The 17,173-nt window shown below is 42.7% G+C and overlaps 1 protein-coding gene across 6 annotated transcripts in view; it reads right to left on the reverse strand.

The window, feature by feature from the left end:
* adgrv1 (adhesion G protein-coupled receptor V1) overlaps window positions 1-17,173 on the reverse strand; it is a 524,573-nt gene that overhangs the window by 193,163 nt on the left and 314,237 nt on the right. For all 6 annotated transcript variants that reach the window (XR_013886686.1, XM_080189140.1, XM_080189139.1 and 3 more), the window contains 3 exons: window positions 8,759-9,011; window positions 7,235-7,374; window positions 3,431-3,591 (listed from right to left, as the gene is read on the reverse strand). Coding sequence is in view for 5 of the 6 variants with exons in the window: in XM_080189140.1 (XP_080045266.1) it covers window positions 3,431-3,591; window positions 7,235-7,374; window positions 8,759-9,011 (554 nt within the window). In the remaining variant the exon portion in view is untranslated. The remainder of the gene's footprint in view (window positions 1-3,430; window positions 3,592-7,234; window positions 7,375-8,758; window positions 9,012-17,173) is intronic.

Here is a 17,173-nt window from a genome sequence, read left to right on the forward strand (position 1 = left end):
CTTGCAGCCCAAGACACTCAGCCTCACTGTTAACCACCCATTCAATCTTTGTGTCATCTGTAAACTTACTAATCCTAGCCCCACATAGTCATCTGTGTCATTTATATAAATGACAAATAATACTGGATCCAGCTCAGATCCCTGTGGTATGTCACTGGCCACTGGCTTCCAGTCACTAAAATCGCTTTCTGTCATCACTCTTTGTCTCCAACAACTAAGCCAATTTTGATTCCAGTTTCCCAAATTACCCTGTATCCCACGTGCATTTGCCTTCTTTATAAGTCTCCCATGAGAACCTTGTCAAAGTTTATGCTGGAACCCATATAAACTACATCCACTGCGCTGTCCTGATCAACAGCTGGTCACCTCCTCAAAAAAATTCAATCAAATTTGTTAGACATGACCTCCCTCTGATGAAGCCATGCTGACTATCCCTAATCAAGCTTTGCCTCTCCAAGCGGAGATAGATACTCTCCTTCAGAACTTTCTCCAGTAGTTTCCCAACTACTGATGTGAAACTGGTTTGTAGTCCTCTAGTTCTATAGGCCTTCTTGAGCCCTCGGTATCTGCTCTCTTAATCTGTCCCTTATTTTGTTAATTTGGTTTAATTGCTTACTCAAAAGAGTAAAAAGAAAGCTCATCTGGGCTGAATACTCTAACCTGTTAATCTGCTCTGATATTTTACTCACACATTTCCTATTTCTTTCTCCTTCTTTAAAGAGTTTACATCCTTGAGTTTTCCCTTAACTTCGTTGTGCCTTTTGTAAAACTTCTACCTTTTATATTACTCTTGTCTTTTGCTGTTTCCAAACTATTATTGTAACAACTTTTCCATCTGAGCCCTCCTCCGATTTATGAGATGTGCTGGAAAGATGTTTCCATGCGATAAATTATTCATTTTGGTGAGAAACAATGTAAAGATTGTTTTTGTCCTTCTCTTTTATTTATCATTTTTTTCTCTTACTTTCCTGTCACCGCATCATTCACCTTCATTCACAGACTGAATACAAATTGCTCATTGCTGTCACCAATGCTGTTTTGCATCAGTTAACAGGATGCTAAAAATCTTTGAGATGTTTGCCTCTCCGGCCAGTTAACAAAGTCTTCATTGTAGCACAGTTAAGGAAAAGAACAGCTACTTATTAGGGAGTCTGAAACCTACATTTTCTCCAAGGGCACATGGGACAAATAAAATTCCTCCCCCACTTTATGGCACATGCAAGGTCAGTGTGTTTTGGGAAGGTTCCAGGTATTGGAAAAATGAACTGAGATTTTAACCTAACCTGCTCAATGGGAATGCGGTAAACAGACCATTAAAATCTTGAGAGGTGTCACTGTCCCATTCCTACCAGGAATCTGCCAATTGTCACTTCAGCCTTTGGAGCTGAATCTGGTAACATCCACTGAAAATCAGTGATTGTTTCATTAATACACATAAATCAGGGTCCTATGATGTACTGACAATGTTGATAGACCTTAAGAGCTGCATTTTACCCACCTGGCAGGGATGCGGTGAGAAGATGAAGAGAGCTTATAATGGTGAGGGAAGGCCAGACCAAATTACCTTCCCACCTCCATAGTATTTTGCCAGCAGCAGGAAAGGTGCACAGAATTCAGGAAAGCCAATTAAGGGCCTTTTCTCACTGCTGCTGACATTTTACAAGTGGTATGTGAGCAGTCCACTGAGTGGGGAGACTGTCTAGTAAAGTCTGGCAGCCTTACAGTGGGCTTTGAGGTTTGTGTGGCGGGGGGAGGCTGTAGCACATGAAAGGGCCCCCACCCACTTGCCTCTGCAGCAACAACCATCCCATCCTCACTATTCCCCCACCCCCGCCCCCCCGCCCAACTCTTGATCATAGAAACCCTACAGTGCAGAAGAGGCCATTCAGCTAGCAACGCTCTAATAGAGTATTTTACCCAGGCCCTCTCCCCCTACTCTCTCCCTGTAATCCCACACATTTCCCATGCTGATTCCATCGAACCTAAACATCTTGAGACACTAAGGGGCAATTTAGCATGTCCAAGCCATCTAACCTGCACATCTTTGGATTGTGGGAGGAAACTGGAGAATCTGGAGGAAACCCACGCAGACACAAAAAGAATGTGTGAACTTCACACCCCATACCACACAATGCCCAAACCCGGCCAGGTAGACCCCACTACCACTGGTCTCACTTATCAATGGCAAGGGTGGTCTGCTGACATGACTGAAAGCATTATTTAAATAGGCACCGAATTGCAAGCATGAATATCATGGGAAACCTTGTGTGATTGAGCTTAGTGGATAGCCAAGGCACTTCTGTGCTAGGAGGTTGATAGTTTCTAATTTTTATTTTGTCTTGATCATTCTAAATAAGCACTCGCAGCTTGACATGGGTGCCATTCTTGCTTCTTTGCTCTTGAATAAAGGGACAAGAGGAGAAGCAACACCAAAAACCAGGAGAAACAGAAGCCCAGCCTGTTGAACATAGGAAGTAAAAGATCTGATCAAAGAAAGTCTTAACTCACAAAGTCTGTAGGCTGCAGTCATTTCCCTGAATATCTCTGAGAAACATGGTACCAGGAAGTGATGTTTCACCAGTCTGTTGATGATTTATTCATGTAGGGCCTACTGCCTGCTGCACCACTGCCATTAATTGTTTCATCTCAGGTTCTTTAGAAGACATTCGTGTAGCATCCAACAATAATTGCAGTGGAAAATCTGTGTGGGCGTTAATTACTGGCACCACTGCCCAACCAGAAACTTCTCCAAAATTGGATGAAACACGAGTCGAAAGCTAAGTTTAACTATCTGATGAAGTTAGGGTTTACACTCTCGTCCCCGGTGTGGAAATTTGGCATTCAATGACTGGAGAGACAGGTAAGTTTTTGATTATTAAGGGGATCAGGGGTTATAGGGAAAAGACAAGCGAATGGGGATGAGAAAAATATCAGCCATGATTAAATGGCAGAGCAGACTCAATGGGCCAAGTGGCCTAATTCTGCTCCTATGTCTTATGATCTTATGGAGTTTGATTTTTTCCTAAGTTGAACTCAGCAGCTATATATAATGCATTAGGGACAAACACTGCTATTACAAGTTTGTGGGAATGGACAAGTTAAGTTTCATAGAAATTAAAGCTCTTGTATTGATTCTGACAGACATTTAAACCAGAACCAGGGAGACTACTTATAACGTTAGATATTTATTAACCAAATTAGTTATGAGCTTTTTTTTATGGTTGATTTTTGGGTAAGCGAGGGAAGGTCAGAAATTGCAACACTTCGAACAGTAGCAGCTGAAATAGATGCAGGAAGACAATTAAAGTTTGATCTTTTACCCTTATAGTGTTGGAAAGGTAATTGTGTTCTTTCTACACTGGCCAATCAGCAGCAATCTTATGCAATGTGATCATGTGTTTTTCCAAATGATATTTTCATTTCCACATACCTGAAATGCAAACAAATGCAGCTGCAAAGAAGGCTTCATTGTATAAGGAAAGACTGTCTGTTAGGGCAGAAGCTGTGTAGGTAGACATGTGTGAGCAGGCACACTCCACGTAGTTTCTGGTATCTTCAACCACTCGACAGAATTGCGTGTCTGATAGCCAACTATGAAAAGAAATATACAGTAAAGAATCCTGCAGAAGACATTAGCATCTCAAATGTAAAAATGAATTAAAATTAAAAATATAGTGGGCGATTTCCAACCTTGCCATGCCTGGCTCAGACCTGGGAAAATTGTGTGTGGGTCTAAAAACGGATTTTGTGCACAGCGCCAAATGGTTTGTAATCATCCCGGTCCCTTTCTATTGACGCAAACTGGACTGTGCCCAGAAAGGGCGTGAGGCTGATTAACATATTTAAAATAGCATTTAAATATGCTTAGCTCATTCAAAACCAGATTCTCCCAGCTCCTGGGATATTCAGACCATGTGAGCCTAGGGAGAATCACTTCTGGTTTCCACTCGCAGAAACCAGGCATGATGGCCACACTGGGGGTGCTCAGAGGCCATTGAGGTCCCCGGGGGTCCAGGACCTGTCTAGGCAGTGCCCATCTGGCAGTGCCCACCTGACATACTGGTTGTGCCTACTTGGCACACTGACAGTGCCTGGTGGGCACTGCTAGTGTGCCAGGGCAGTGCCAAGAGGGTGGGGGTGTGGATGGGGCCTGAGTGGGGTTCTTGAAGGGGTGGTGCATGATAAGGGCACGATAGGTAGGGGCATGATGGGGGGATACGCAAGGGTGGGCCATGAAGGAGATTAGGCGGGGGGGGGGGGTCAAAGGGCGGGCCATGGAGGGGGCCACAAACAGGGGCATGAAGGGGGGCCCACTGAGAGGACCCCAATGCTGGCAGTCAATGTCGGTAGAGGATGGAGAAACATGCCACTGATGAGGGGTAGGGAGTCCCGATGTCTATGGAGGTAGGGGGTTTCCCAATGCCCTATGAGATTATGGCACCCTTTCAGAATGGTGCTCAATTGCTTGGCAGCCGGGCTCACCACTATGTTTAGGCCCTGCCCCTCCCAGAACCAGCATGCAATTCATTATTTTCCCAAAAACAAATTAAATGTGGGTTCTCATCGCTATGACACTTAGGGCAGAATTTTCCAGTTCTGCCTGCCACAGGAATCATAGCAGACGGAACACAGACCATGCAACGGTCTGTTGACCTTGGATGGGATTTTCTGGCTTTGGGACGAGTGCAGCTGGAAACTCCCAACCCTTAGTCATTTTTTCGGCAATTCTACCCATAATTTCTTTCTCGTCAGTTGATGCCATATATATTCTAATTTTTGGATGGAAAAGTATTGGCAGTGGTCTGGCTACGATCAAACCTACACTAAAGTTGTATTTTCATTGGAGAGGCAAAGATCGTGCATTCCACGTTGGGTAAAAAAATAAATTCGACCTATGTATGTTTGCCTGTAACTTGGATTAATCACAGTGATAAGCCTCTAATCTTAATCCAATAAAACAGAGAAACTAATCTGATTGTGTAAATTTCCCACTTGGTGGATTAAGTCAAAATGACCTTCTCACAGCCAGTAAGGAAAGCAAAAGACCAACTTACTCAGCTGAGAGTGCTTACCAGATGAGTTCATGTTTGCAGCCCACAATTTTTACTCAGTCATGGGCTGTGTGCAACACTATTGCCCAATATGTATTCCTGGTAGGTGAAACTTTGAACCATCAGTCAGCAAGAAGACAATAACAAATAGGCTGTCATTCTGCGTGAGGATGAAGTGTACTTTCTGGGGTCAGTTGTGAATTTTGGGCAGTGGAACATGCTGACCGGGTTACCTGTTCTAGTGATGAAGAGACACTTGCACTTTTGAGGCCCTGACTTCCTCTGAAGTTTGGTAGGCAAGCTGCAATGACAAACACGCATTCTGATGCTGCTCGTCGCTCTTCCACCTCAGGAATATAGAATGTCGGCAAGCCAGCAGAGAGCTGCTTGGTGGGTAGGCGCTTGGATGGATGTTTGAGACGAGGCCAGACAGGCCGCTGGCCATTTTGTGCAGCTGAGAGGAACACTCTGCAGTTCCCTCACAAAGAAAAGGTCGAATTTAAACATTTTACAGACGTTCCCCAATTGGAATGTTACTACACATACGTGGAATGCTAGTGCCACAAACTCCACCCACATCCTCCACAAAATTACAATTCTAACTACACTGTTAGATTCTGATTTGCTTGTTTGAGGTGTGGGCTTAGTTGTTTGGTGGCAGGCCATGATAAAAATTACAACAAGCTCATCATCAGGTTCACCAAGGGGATAAAACTATTTAGGCCCTTATTCTGCTACTGATATCAATTTTCCCAGGTGAATGACATGGGCATTGGGATAAATAGGATGAATTAACTGTGTGGATGGACCAGTGCAGGGGAGAAATCTAGAATTGTCAGGAGTGTGCAGGTCCTGCAAATTTAGTGATAGAGTTTCAATATCATTTATTTTTAAAATCTGCTTCCTGCCCAACATTCAGTCAGCCTGTCAATGTCAGCCAGGATGGGAGAGGCAGCAGGAGAAGGGATTCCTGGGGATGGTATGCAGTAACTGGGAGATATTCCAGTACAGGAGAGGGGTCAAACCAACAAACAGGAGGGAGGGAAGATGAAAGACATTGCAAGGTGGCGGGGGGAAAGGGACGGGGGTGGAATTAAAATCTCTCCACAGCCTTTCCCATCATGAGTGAATTTCATTAAATCATATGACAGGCATCATGTTATCCTCTATCTATTATGTTTGATGGATGGAAAAAGTTATGGATGCACATTTTGATTTTTTGACAAGTGTTTTTGGAGGACAAGGCATTCTGCTAGTAACATGCAAGCAGAACTATGCCATTCAGTGTAGAAATCGGGCATCTATATGTTTCTAATTCTCTTCACTTTCACAACAGCACCTGCAAAAATAAACTGAGTAGTCACATGCATCAAGTTAGAGACCAACTTGAAGTTAGCAGGAGTTGGAGACAGGGCTATAAAGATATGTAGTGCATCCTGCATTTCAAAGAACAAAGAAAATTACAGCACAGGAACTGGCCCTTCTGCCCTCCAAACCTGCACTGACCATGCTGCCCATCTGAACTAAAACCCCTTGCCCTTCTGGGGACCATATCCCTCTATTCCCTTCCTATTCGTGTATTTGTCAAGATGATCCTTCAAAGTTACTATCATATCTGCTTCCACTAACTCCCCTGGCAGCGAGTTCCAGGCACCCATCAGTCTGTGTAAAAAACTTGCCTCGTACGTATCCATTAAACCTTGTCCCTTGCACCTTTAACCTTCATCCTCTAGTAATTGACTCCTCCACCCTGGGCTTGGGTGGGATTGTTGTCCATGCAGACTTGATGGGCCAGATGGCCTCTTTCTGCACTGTAGAGTTTCTATATATATTAAGAAATCAGTCTTACTTAGGTCCTTGGGGGATGCATTGAGGATCCAGACCTTCAACATTCAGGGTCTTTGACACAGACCCCTTGATACTGATGGCAATTTTTGGTTTTTGCCTCTCACACTATTCCAAAAAGTTCAATGGAAGGATGGAACTCAGCATGACCAAGTCCCCACCTAATTTATGATCCTTTTGACATATGCAGATTGATATTTATAGGAAAATGACTGAAACCATTCTTTTTTTCTGAAGTGGAATATAGCAGCTACATATTTATTCCACTATTTTTTGCATTTAATTACAAGAATGCAGTTGTTAAATGACATGCACAGTCAATTATTTCATAATTGCACCTTTCAGCTGCTTGGTTCCACAGAAGACACGCAGATTTGTGTGGAACAATGCGACTGTCTGGAGTGTGAATTTGATAGATTATTTCATTGCTGTCCACAAGAGGCCGTGAACCACGATCCTTTATGCTTGCTGAAAATATCTAGGATGCAGCAGGAATCAGAAGAGACTAGGATTATAATAACAACAACATTATTTGAAACAGCCTTAACCATTCTTTTTACTTAACCAAGATCAAATCACTTCGTAGATGTAACTTCTTATCTAATATGACACCACATAATGATAGATGGACTGTAATTTTGTCACTGCGGCAGGAGACATGACCCCCCGGGTGCATTTTTCAGCAACTAATTTGTTGCTGCTGGGATTCCTGTCCCTTTGAAGGACATGAACCCACCTCCAAGTGCTGGTGGCCAATTGGAATGCCAGCTGCTCAGCAGCGGATCCCAATAGTGGTGGTCATTGCTGGGACTGCACCAGCAGAGTGGATGTCTTGGGAGTAGAACCAAAGGAGTGACTGGGGTTTGGGGGTGCTGTGCCCAGTTAAGTAGGGAAAGTGCGGGGACATCAGTGATAACTGAAGTGGAGTTGTCTTGAGGCAGCCAATGCCAATGGGAAGGGCTCTCCCCTCTGTTGGCCACAGAGTGCTTGATTAGGAGAAATCTCTCCCAAGGGTATGGGGAGGCTGCCAGAGTTGTAAAATACCAGCATCAGCAGGAAGAGGCCTTTAAAAGGTCACTGAATTGACTCAATTGGCCTTTGATTTGTGGGCTGTTTGCCACTGTTAAAATGCCATAGTGGCAGGAGAATAACAACATTACCTGCGTTCCCTTGCCATTTGATGTTTCTCACTGCTTCCCAGCCTGCCCCTAGAAGCCTGGTAAAATTCAGTCCAGGTAAAAAGGTGCACCACTGAGTAATGCTCATGTGAACTCAAGTGAAAGTAATATCAGTTTAACAATGAAATAAAAGCCTTTTAACACCAATGACAATCATTCAGAAACTGTCACCAAGTGCTGTTTCGGTTATTCGTGAAATTGTCTTCAAAACCGTCTTTATCTGAAAATTATTAATATAACCAATTATTTATAGAATTTTATCATTTTTCACCCTTGTTCAGGTGAACAAATGCAAGTGGAATTCAATGAGAAACAAAGATCTCAGGTGGAATTCTCTGACCTCGCCCATTCCCGTCCCACTGCCAGTGAGAATGGAGAATTTGGCACTCAGCACTGCAGTGGCATGTGCAAATCCCAACCATGGACGAGACTGGGAGTGTCTGACATTCAAGTATGACTGGAAAACTATTTATGTCACAGACTGCACATCCTTTCTAGACCAGAAGAAAACTAAGATTGCTCTGTTCAACAGAAGTCAATGAAAAAAGAAATTATGCCATATTTGATACCACCAAAGACCAACTTCAATTCCATTATTTCAATCTGTTCATCTCATTCTGAGTCATCAATAATTTTATGTGTAACTATTTTTAAAGAAGCATTTTTAGAGAACATTTGTCCTACTTTATTGTTGAGTGCAATTCCTTTTACACTGGTTTGAAACCATTGTTGGCTGCTGTACTCTGTGAATTGCAGACGTCGACAGCTTTCATCTCCCGTGGCAAGCGAGGATGTAGGAGATACTTCCAGCAGCCGTTCAGGAACTTGCAGAGAATCACCATTCTTCCCTTCAAACTTGTGTCCATTGATTTGTTGGGGATACCAGTGATATGATTTAATAGTGAGGTACTGGCAGGTATCAAGAATTGTTTTGCCCCTGTAAAATTAGGAAAATAGAAGTTACAATAAGTTTGCTGGTGATAATTCCAAACCTTAGGATAAATATCTCAGATAAACCAAAAAATAAATGTAGTTAATGTGATCAGTTTGGACCAATGCTCATTTTTCCCCAGTTCAATCTTAGATCATCTTTTTGTCATCATATGAAAGAAGATGGTACAAATTTTTATCCTGAGTCCGAGAAACTGACGAGCAAAGTTAATATAAGTCCACTAAGTTAAAGCAGCTTGGAGAGTTCACTGAACTGGAACATCGGACAAAAGTTAAGGCAGAACTTTGCAGAGGGAAACATGTTGGTCAAGCCCACTTCATCATGGGAAAGGTCCAACATCAGTCTCCCAGCAGCAGGAAAACTAAGTGGGAGAGCTGAAAATTCTGATGTGGTATCTCGGTCCACATTGATGGCACGGAGGGAAGGAAGGAGAGAGAGGAAAGAAGAGGATGTCAATTAGGCTCTGTTACGAAGCCATGACACCCATTATCCCTGAGCCCATCACAGCTTGTTTATGGGTCAAGAATAAAATAGGGGCCACTTTCCTGTGCTTTCACATAGTCGCCCAACAAACTCTGTTAGCTCTGCCAATGCAACCTCCCAGGATGAGGGCCTTGGTGGGGGGATGGCTGAGGAGCCCTTTCTGCCCTTGCCTCCAAATTCGTTCCTGCCCTCACTCACCTTTGGACCAGAGGCCCACAATGATTCTAGGCATCTGGTGGGTGCAGTGCCAACCAGCAGCCACAGCTCCCACTGGCAGCACTGATGAGCTGCTGCCACTGAGTGACTGGCAGCTCTTAGCAGGTGGGACGCTGGCCTCTGGAGACCTTAATAGCGAGACAAGCCCATCAGTAGCTACTTAAATGCATGAAGGGCATTTGATTCCATCGGGCCTCTCCAACAGAACTTATAGAGGTTCCCCGCCAGTTCTCCGATGTCATGGTAGGCGCGATTGTTAAGGAAGAATTTGCTAGGCCAATCCTTCTCGTGGACTGTATTATATTACACAAATAACACATTATAGAACAGGCATGATGACAATTGTGGGGAAAATAATGGCGGCTGGTCCAGCTACAATCAGAATCAAATAAAAGCAATATTTTATGCTATTTTATAACTACTGAATTTTACTCGACTAATTAAGTTCCAAGTAAATAACTACAGTATTTTCTGTAAAAGCTTTGCTATTGATAAATGAGATTTCAAAGTTTTTTTCCTGTCTGAGGTTCAAAGACCTTGTGATGGTTCCGAACTGAACATGTGAACTACGGTCACTCAACCACTCCCTAAATATTTATATTTTAAACAAAATCATTTCTAAATATAAGTGACTAAATTAAACTGTGATCCAGAAATACTGAGAGGAGCTTTAACTTCCAAAATGAGTCACTTAGCACGTGAAAGTATAATAAACTTTAAGCCCAAATCCAAAGCAACCACATCTGTATTTAATGGAGGTGGCTTGATAAGAGGGATTGGCAAATAATCCATTCTCAGAAGAACAGATTAGTTTTGTTTAATTATTATAATGAGGCTTTCACCTACCAAATTTTGAGATGATTTCAATACTTTGGGCAAGAAATTTGATCTCTGTAGCTAGTATTACACAGAGCAGTCTAAGCCGACCTGAGGCTCAAGCTAATTTCAAAACCAGACCTCACTTGAATGGATAGGCTTTGCTGTGGGTATGAAACAGGTATCCAAAAGCAGCCTGCTTAACAATTCAGCATTTAACCTATGCTGAGTCCTCTAACACTGGTAGCTCCAGCACTCTTCACTCTTTGACGTCTTCACTCCCCAAATTCCCATAATTTTTCTCTTTACTCTGTCTGAGGGCCTGTTTAAACAGCAAATCCCTCCTCATTGTTCCTGACCAGAAATTAAGGGTGGGATTGACAACGAGTGAATTCAGCACTGAGGAAGTTGTAATGGTTACAGGGTGCATAAATAGGCACAGCATTTACATGTTTATTAGGTTTCCTACAGGTTGCATTAGCTAGACAACAGAAATGTGTTTCATTCAAAATGACATTCATGTTTTAGAACCTTGTGCAACTTGCTATACAAAATTGGAATGTGTCTGATTCCACGAAAGATAAAGATTGAAGGTACATTTTAATTTGAAGTACATCTTTTTGGCAGAAGGATATAAATATGGAGGAGGCAGCATCTCACTGATCAAGTGTAAAGGCAACCTTGTGCCAGTATTTGAATACTCCATGCATAACCACAAGTGTTAGAAACACAGGAGAAATTTAAATATGGGTGAGCACATGTTTAGATGTTTGTTGAAATCCTGAAAAAATGTGAGTGCATCAGAAAAGTGACTGAATGACTTCTGCATTTCACTTCAGTGCATTAGGCTGCTTGTGTGCAATCCCCTCAGGGTGTGGGCTGTCACTTTCAATACTTATTGTCCAGTTAGAGCAATATTAAAGCATATGCAACTGAACTTGGGTTGTATCTATGGCTTCCCCGGCCACCTGGAACCTGCCAGTGAAAGCAAGGCAAAAACACAGCAGCTCAAAGCCCTGTACATTTGCAATAGTTTATTCGAGATTTTTATGAATAAAGTATATTTTTGGAAAAAAAAACAACTGAAGGGAAGGAAGAGACGAAAGGGAAATTGACCAAGACATGCAGATTATTATTGGGCCTCCTGACACTCATCGGTCAGGAAACCTGGAAATTATATATCAATTCAGCCGGCGTTTTAAAAGAAACACTGAAAGATACACTTCACATTCTTCCAGATTTTCTCCTTCTTGGACTACTCCTCTGCCCACGTGTCTGAACATTAAAATTAGGTCCTTAACTTAGGCAGTAGCACACCAAGCTTATTCAGTAACATATGACTGGAAACACTGCACCAGCACAAATTGCAAGGACCCATTAAATAGTCATGCAACAACAACAAAAGAAGTACACAGCAGAAGTTCAAGATGACTTAGACAAATTGATGGAAGAGACAGACAAGTGGCAGATAAAATTTAATGCAGGGAAGTGTAAAATGATTAATTTTGTTTGAAACAGGCCATGGAAAATAAAGATAGAATTCTAAAGGGAGTAAAAGAGCAGAGGGATCTGCCTATATATGTGCATAAGTCACTGAAGGTGGCAGGACAGATTGAGAGCATGGTTCATGTTTCTACAAGTGGGGGATCAAAATATTGAATTTGATGATCAACCATGATCATAATGAATGGTGGAGCAGGCTTGAATGGCCTTCTCCTGCTTCTAGTTTCTATGTCTCTATGTTTTAATGAAGCAAAGAGTATCTTGAGTTTTCATAATAGGGGAATAGAGTAAAAAAGCAACGAGGTTATGTTTAACTTATGTGCAGTCCTGGATGCCACACGTTAGGAAAGATGCAAAGGCAATAGAGGGAGTGAAGAGAAGATTCACAAAAATGTTTCCAGGAATGAGGAACTTCAGGTACAGATAGATTGGAGAAGTTGGCACTGTTTTCATTGGAGCAGACAGAATTGAGAGGAGACTTCACAGAGGTATTCAAGATCATGTGGGGTCTAAACAGATAGGGGAAAGTGGACACAGTTTTAAGGTAATCAGCAAAAGAAGCAATGGTGCTGATTTCACGCAGCGAATGGTTGGGAGCTGGAATGTACTGCCTGTGAGTGTGGCATGTAAAAAGCAACTGGGTTATTGTCTGAAAAGGAAAAATAAGCAGGACTAAGGGGAGAAGGTTGGGAAATGACACAAGATAAATTGCTTCTTCTGAGAGCCAGCACTGACATGATGGGCCAAATGGCCCTTTTTGTCTTGTATCCATTCTGTGATTCTCTGACAAATGAATTTCCATGCAATTACCACTGAACCTTTGAAAATGATATTTGAAACTGTAGCTCATAGAAAATGGTTACATGTCCAGATATAGAATTAAGACTCAGTGTAACAAGTGGTATCGATGTATGTTCGATCAGGTACTGAATAGTTACTATTCCCAAACTTGACAAAGAATGGTGTACTCAGCATAGCAGCAAGAGTTGTACTAATATTTGCTGAACATCTTGAACTAAAATTAATCAGATCATGACCTCAGTTACATAATATTTACTGTTTTACTTTAGAGGCTGCAATGTGAACCCAATTTCCACTATGTAAACTTCTATCCTGTTACACCACGTCGGACTCTTCCAATTAGTTTGTCATCCGTGTCACATCACTGAAACAACACGAATCAAAGTGGCAAATGACATCTCACAGAGTCATAGAGGTTTACAGCATGGAAACAGGCCATTTGGCCCAAATTGTCCATGCCACCTCCTTTTTTAACCCCTAAGCTAGTCCCAATTGCCTGCGTTTGGCCCATATCCCTCTTACCAATGTAACTGTCTAAACATTTTTTAAAGAAAATATTGTACCAGCCTTTACTACTACCTCTGGCAGCTTATTCCAGACACTCACCACCCTCTGTGTGAAAAAAATGCCCCCTGGACTATTTTGTATCTCTCCCCTCTCACATTAAATCTATGCCCTCTAGTTTTAGACTTCCCTACCTTTCGGAAAAGGTATGGACTATCTAGCTGATCTATGCCCCTCATTATTTTATAGATCTCTATAAGATCACCCCTAAGCCTCCTACACTACAGAGAAAAAAGTCTCAGTCTATCCAGTCTCTCCAGCCTCTTCTTATAACTCAAACCATCAAGCTCCAGTAGCATCCTTGTAAATCTTTTCTGTTATCTTTCTAGTTTACTAATATCTTTTCAATAATAGGGTGATCAGAACTGTACACAGTATTCCAAGTGTGGCCTTACCAATATCTTGTACACTTCAACAAGACATCTTAACTCCTGTGTTCAATGTTCTGAACAATGAAACCAAGCATGGTGAATGCCTTCTTCACCACTCTGTCCACCTGTGACTCCACTTCCAAGAAGCTATGAACTTGTACCCCTAGATCTCTTTGTTCTGCAACTCTCCCCAATGCCCGACCAGTAACTGAGAAAATCCTGCTTTGGTTCAATCTTCCAAAACCTCGCATCACCTCGCATTTATCCAAATTAAACTCCATTTGCCATTCGTCAGCCCAATGGCCCAATTGATCAAGATCCAATGCAATCCTAGATAACCTTCTTCACTGCCCACTATGCCGCCAATCTTGGTGTCATCTGCAAACTTACTAACCATGCCTACTAAATTCCCAATCAAATTGTTGATATAAATGACAAATAACAGTAGACCCAGCACCAATCCTTGAGGCATACCACTGGTCACAGGCCTCCAGTTTGAAAAACAGCCTTTACAACCACCCTGTCTTCTGTCCTCAAGCCAATTTTATATCCATTTGGCTACCTCACCCTGGATTGCATGAGATTTAACCTTATGCAACAACCTACCATGTGGTACCTTGTCAAAGGCCTTGCTGAAGTCCATGTAGACAACATCAACTGCACTGCCTTCATCTACCTTCTTGGTTATGCCTTCAAAAAAACTCAGTCAAATTTGTGAGACATGATTTTCCACTCACAAGCCATGCTGACTGTGCTAATCAATTCTCATATCTCTAAGTGTCTGTAGATCCCTCAAAACACTTTCTAACAACTTACCCACTAAAAGGTGTAAGGGCTCACTGGCCTGTAGTTCGCAGGCTTTTCTCTGCAGCCCTTCTTTAACAAAGGCACAACATTTGCCACCCTCCAATCTTTAGGCATCTCACCCGTGACTATCAATAATTCAAATATCTCGGCAAGGGAACCTGCAATTTCGTCCCTAGTCTTGCACAATGTCCTGGGATACACTTCATCAGATCCTGGGGATTTACCTACTTTGATGCGCTTTAAGACTTCCAGCACCTTCTTCTCTGTAATATGCATACTCCTCAAGACATCACTATTTATTTCCCCAAGTTCCCTATCATCCATGCTTCTCTCAACAGTGAATACTGATGAGAAATATTCATTTAGAATTTCACCCATCTCTTGTGGATCCCGACATAGATGAACTTGTTGATCCTTAAGAGGTATCACTCTCTCCCTTGTTACTCTTTTGCCCTTTATGTATTTGTAGAAGCTCTTTGGATTTCCTTTGCCTTATCTGCCAAAACAATCTTGTCTCCATACATCATGTTCACAGTCTGTGACTGTTAACATAATGTATTATCCCTGCCTGACCTCTGTGCAGCCTTTGCAGTGATCAACCATACCGTCCTTCATCAGTGTTTCTCCTCAGTTCAGTCCAATTTCCCTTGTTTGGTTTCTTATCCTTTTCTTAAAATATGTGCTCTTCCTTAATAATTTTGGCCACAAATAGGAGAGTAGTTTCCACATGTCATAAAGTCATGGTGTTATGTACAGTACAGCATTGCTGGAAACCATTCAGCCCACTGAGTTCATGCCAACTCTTTGTGGATCAATCCAATCAGTCCCATTCCCCCTCTCCCATAGCTCTGCATGTTTATTTATTTCTAGTGCCCCATTGCTCTGACTTTTCCCATTCTCCTTGTAAAATCATGGGAAAAAAAATCTGCTTGTCTGCCCCAACTTTGGTGATAGATCAAGCTTTCAACTTGATGGTAACAGATCATCATTGACTAGCACAGCACAGCATTTGAATCCCTATATAAATAAATTGTAGGCACTGTTTTCTCAAGCAAATTTAAGCAAATTAACACACAAAGGGTTTGCGTGTACTTAGATATTCTAATGTGAAGCATTGAAAAAGTGTTAAGGAAATGGGCGGAATTTTACAAAAACAATTCTGAGTGTGAAAACAGGACGGAATTTCTGGGTGAGCTCACAGCCGCAATCGCATGGCACTTAGTTAACAAAAAGACCTGATGCGGTTGGGGGAGTTGAAGCTTGTCTGTAAAGCCAGCTGCAAAGTTCTTCAGGCACCATTGCGCAGGTGCCCTGATCTCCCAGCGTATTGGGAGATCTCCTGACACCCACCACCACTTCACCACCCTCCCCCCTCCCCCGTCCCTGATATCAGGACCCACTGCCAATCACTCCCTGGTTTGGTCTCTGCCTCCCACTTGCCTGTGACCCTCACACCCCCGGATATCACCCCCATACCAATCGCCACCCTAGCAGACTTCTCCCCACGCCTGATCATGGTGCCTACTGAGTTCCCCCAACCCGTGCGATCATCACCCCGGGATCAAACCCCTCTGTAGATTTCTCCCCTTCTCTGACCCTCCCCTACAGAGATCCCCCTCCTCGTTGCCTCCCCTGTCATGATTCCACCCCTTTTCAGACCCTATCCCCTTGACACTGTCCCTGGGTGCATGTTGGGCACTATCATGCTTGTTGGGCACTGTCACTGCCCAAAAGGTACTGCCCGGCCTGGTTCCCAGCCGCCTGAGGGCTTCTTTCGCCTCTGGTCCCACCAGCAAGGCCATCACATCTGGTCTCTATTGTGGAATCCATATGATAGTCCGTGCCTCACTAATGACGTGCTAAGCATATCTTGCATATTTAAATTGACTTTGCACCCTTTCTGGGCCTGAAGGTGATTTTGTTGGTAAATCAGCACCGATAACATCATGACAGGTGAGAAGCCAGGCATGATCCCTCTCATGATACCTTACTGGCTTGCCTCACTGATTGACTGGTGGGATGAGCTGGTAAAATTGTGCCTAGCGGCTTTTAATAAGGAAGTCAGATTGCACAGCTCACAGGAGATCCTGCCATGCTAGGGCGGATAAAATAAACATTCTGGTCTGTTGATCTGTATCAAATTTGAGACTGAAATCTTGTTGTTTGAAACCAGCTAAACTGCCATTTCACTCTGAATTTCTAATATGATCAAGCCATCCCAAAGGGAATCTTCACTTTTTTGCTAATTGGCGCTTTGAAACCTTTACTGGAAATGTTTTAGCCGTTTGTCATTATTTCTATAATGAGTACTTTGAGTAATAGCAATGAAGAAATATGACCATCTGCTTCTCTTCCCTAGCAACAAATAAACAAACAAGTTAAATCTTCAGGCTGGTTTTCACTTGTGCAACTTGAAAATCCAAATTTTTGTCACAGTAGAGAATCTCTCTGCTTTGGCAAAAATCCCAGAAATGGCTGAAAATTTGCCCTGAATCTGGTATTTCCTGCCTTCATAGGGGCAGGACTGGAGCTGGGGCAGGATTTTTCACTGTGTGAATTCCAGCTGTGTGAATCCTGGAATGTATA

Source organism: Carcharhinus amblyrhynchos, chromosome 5, assembly GCF_965287045.1.
Source record: "Carcharhinus amblyrhynchos chromosome 5, sCarAmb.v2.hapA, whole genome shotgun sequence".
Lineage (NCBI taxonomy): Eukaryota > Metazoa > Chordata > Chondrichthyes > Carcharhiniformes > Carcharhinidae > Carcharhinus > Carcharhinus amblyrhynchos.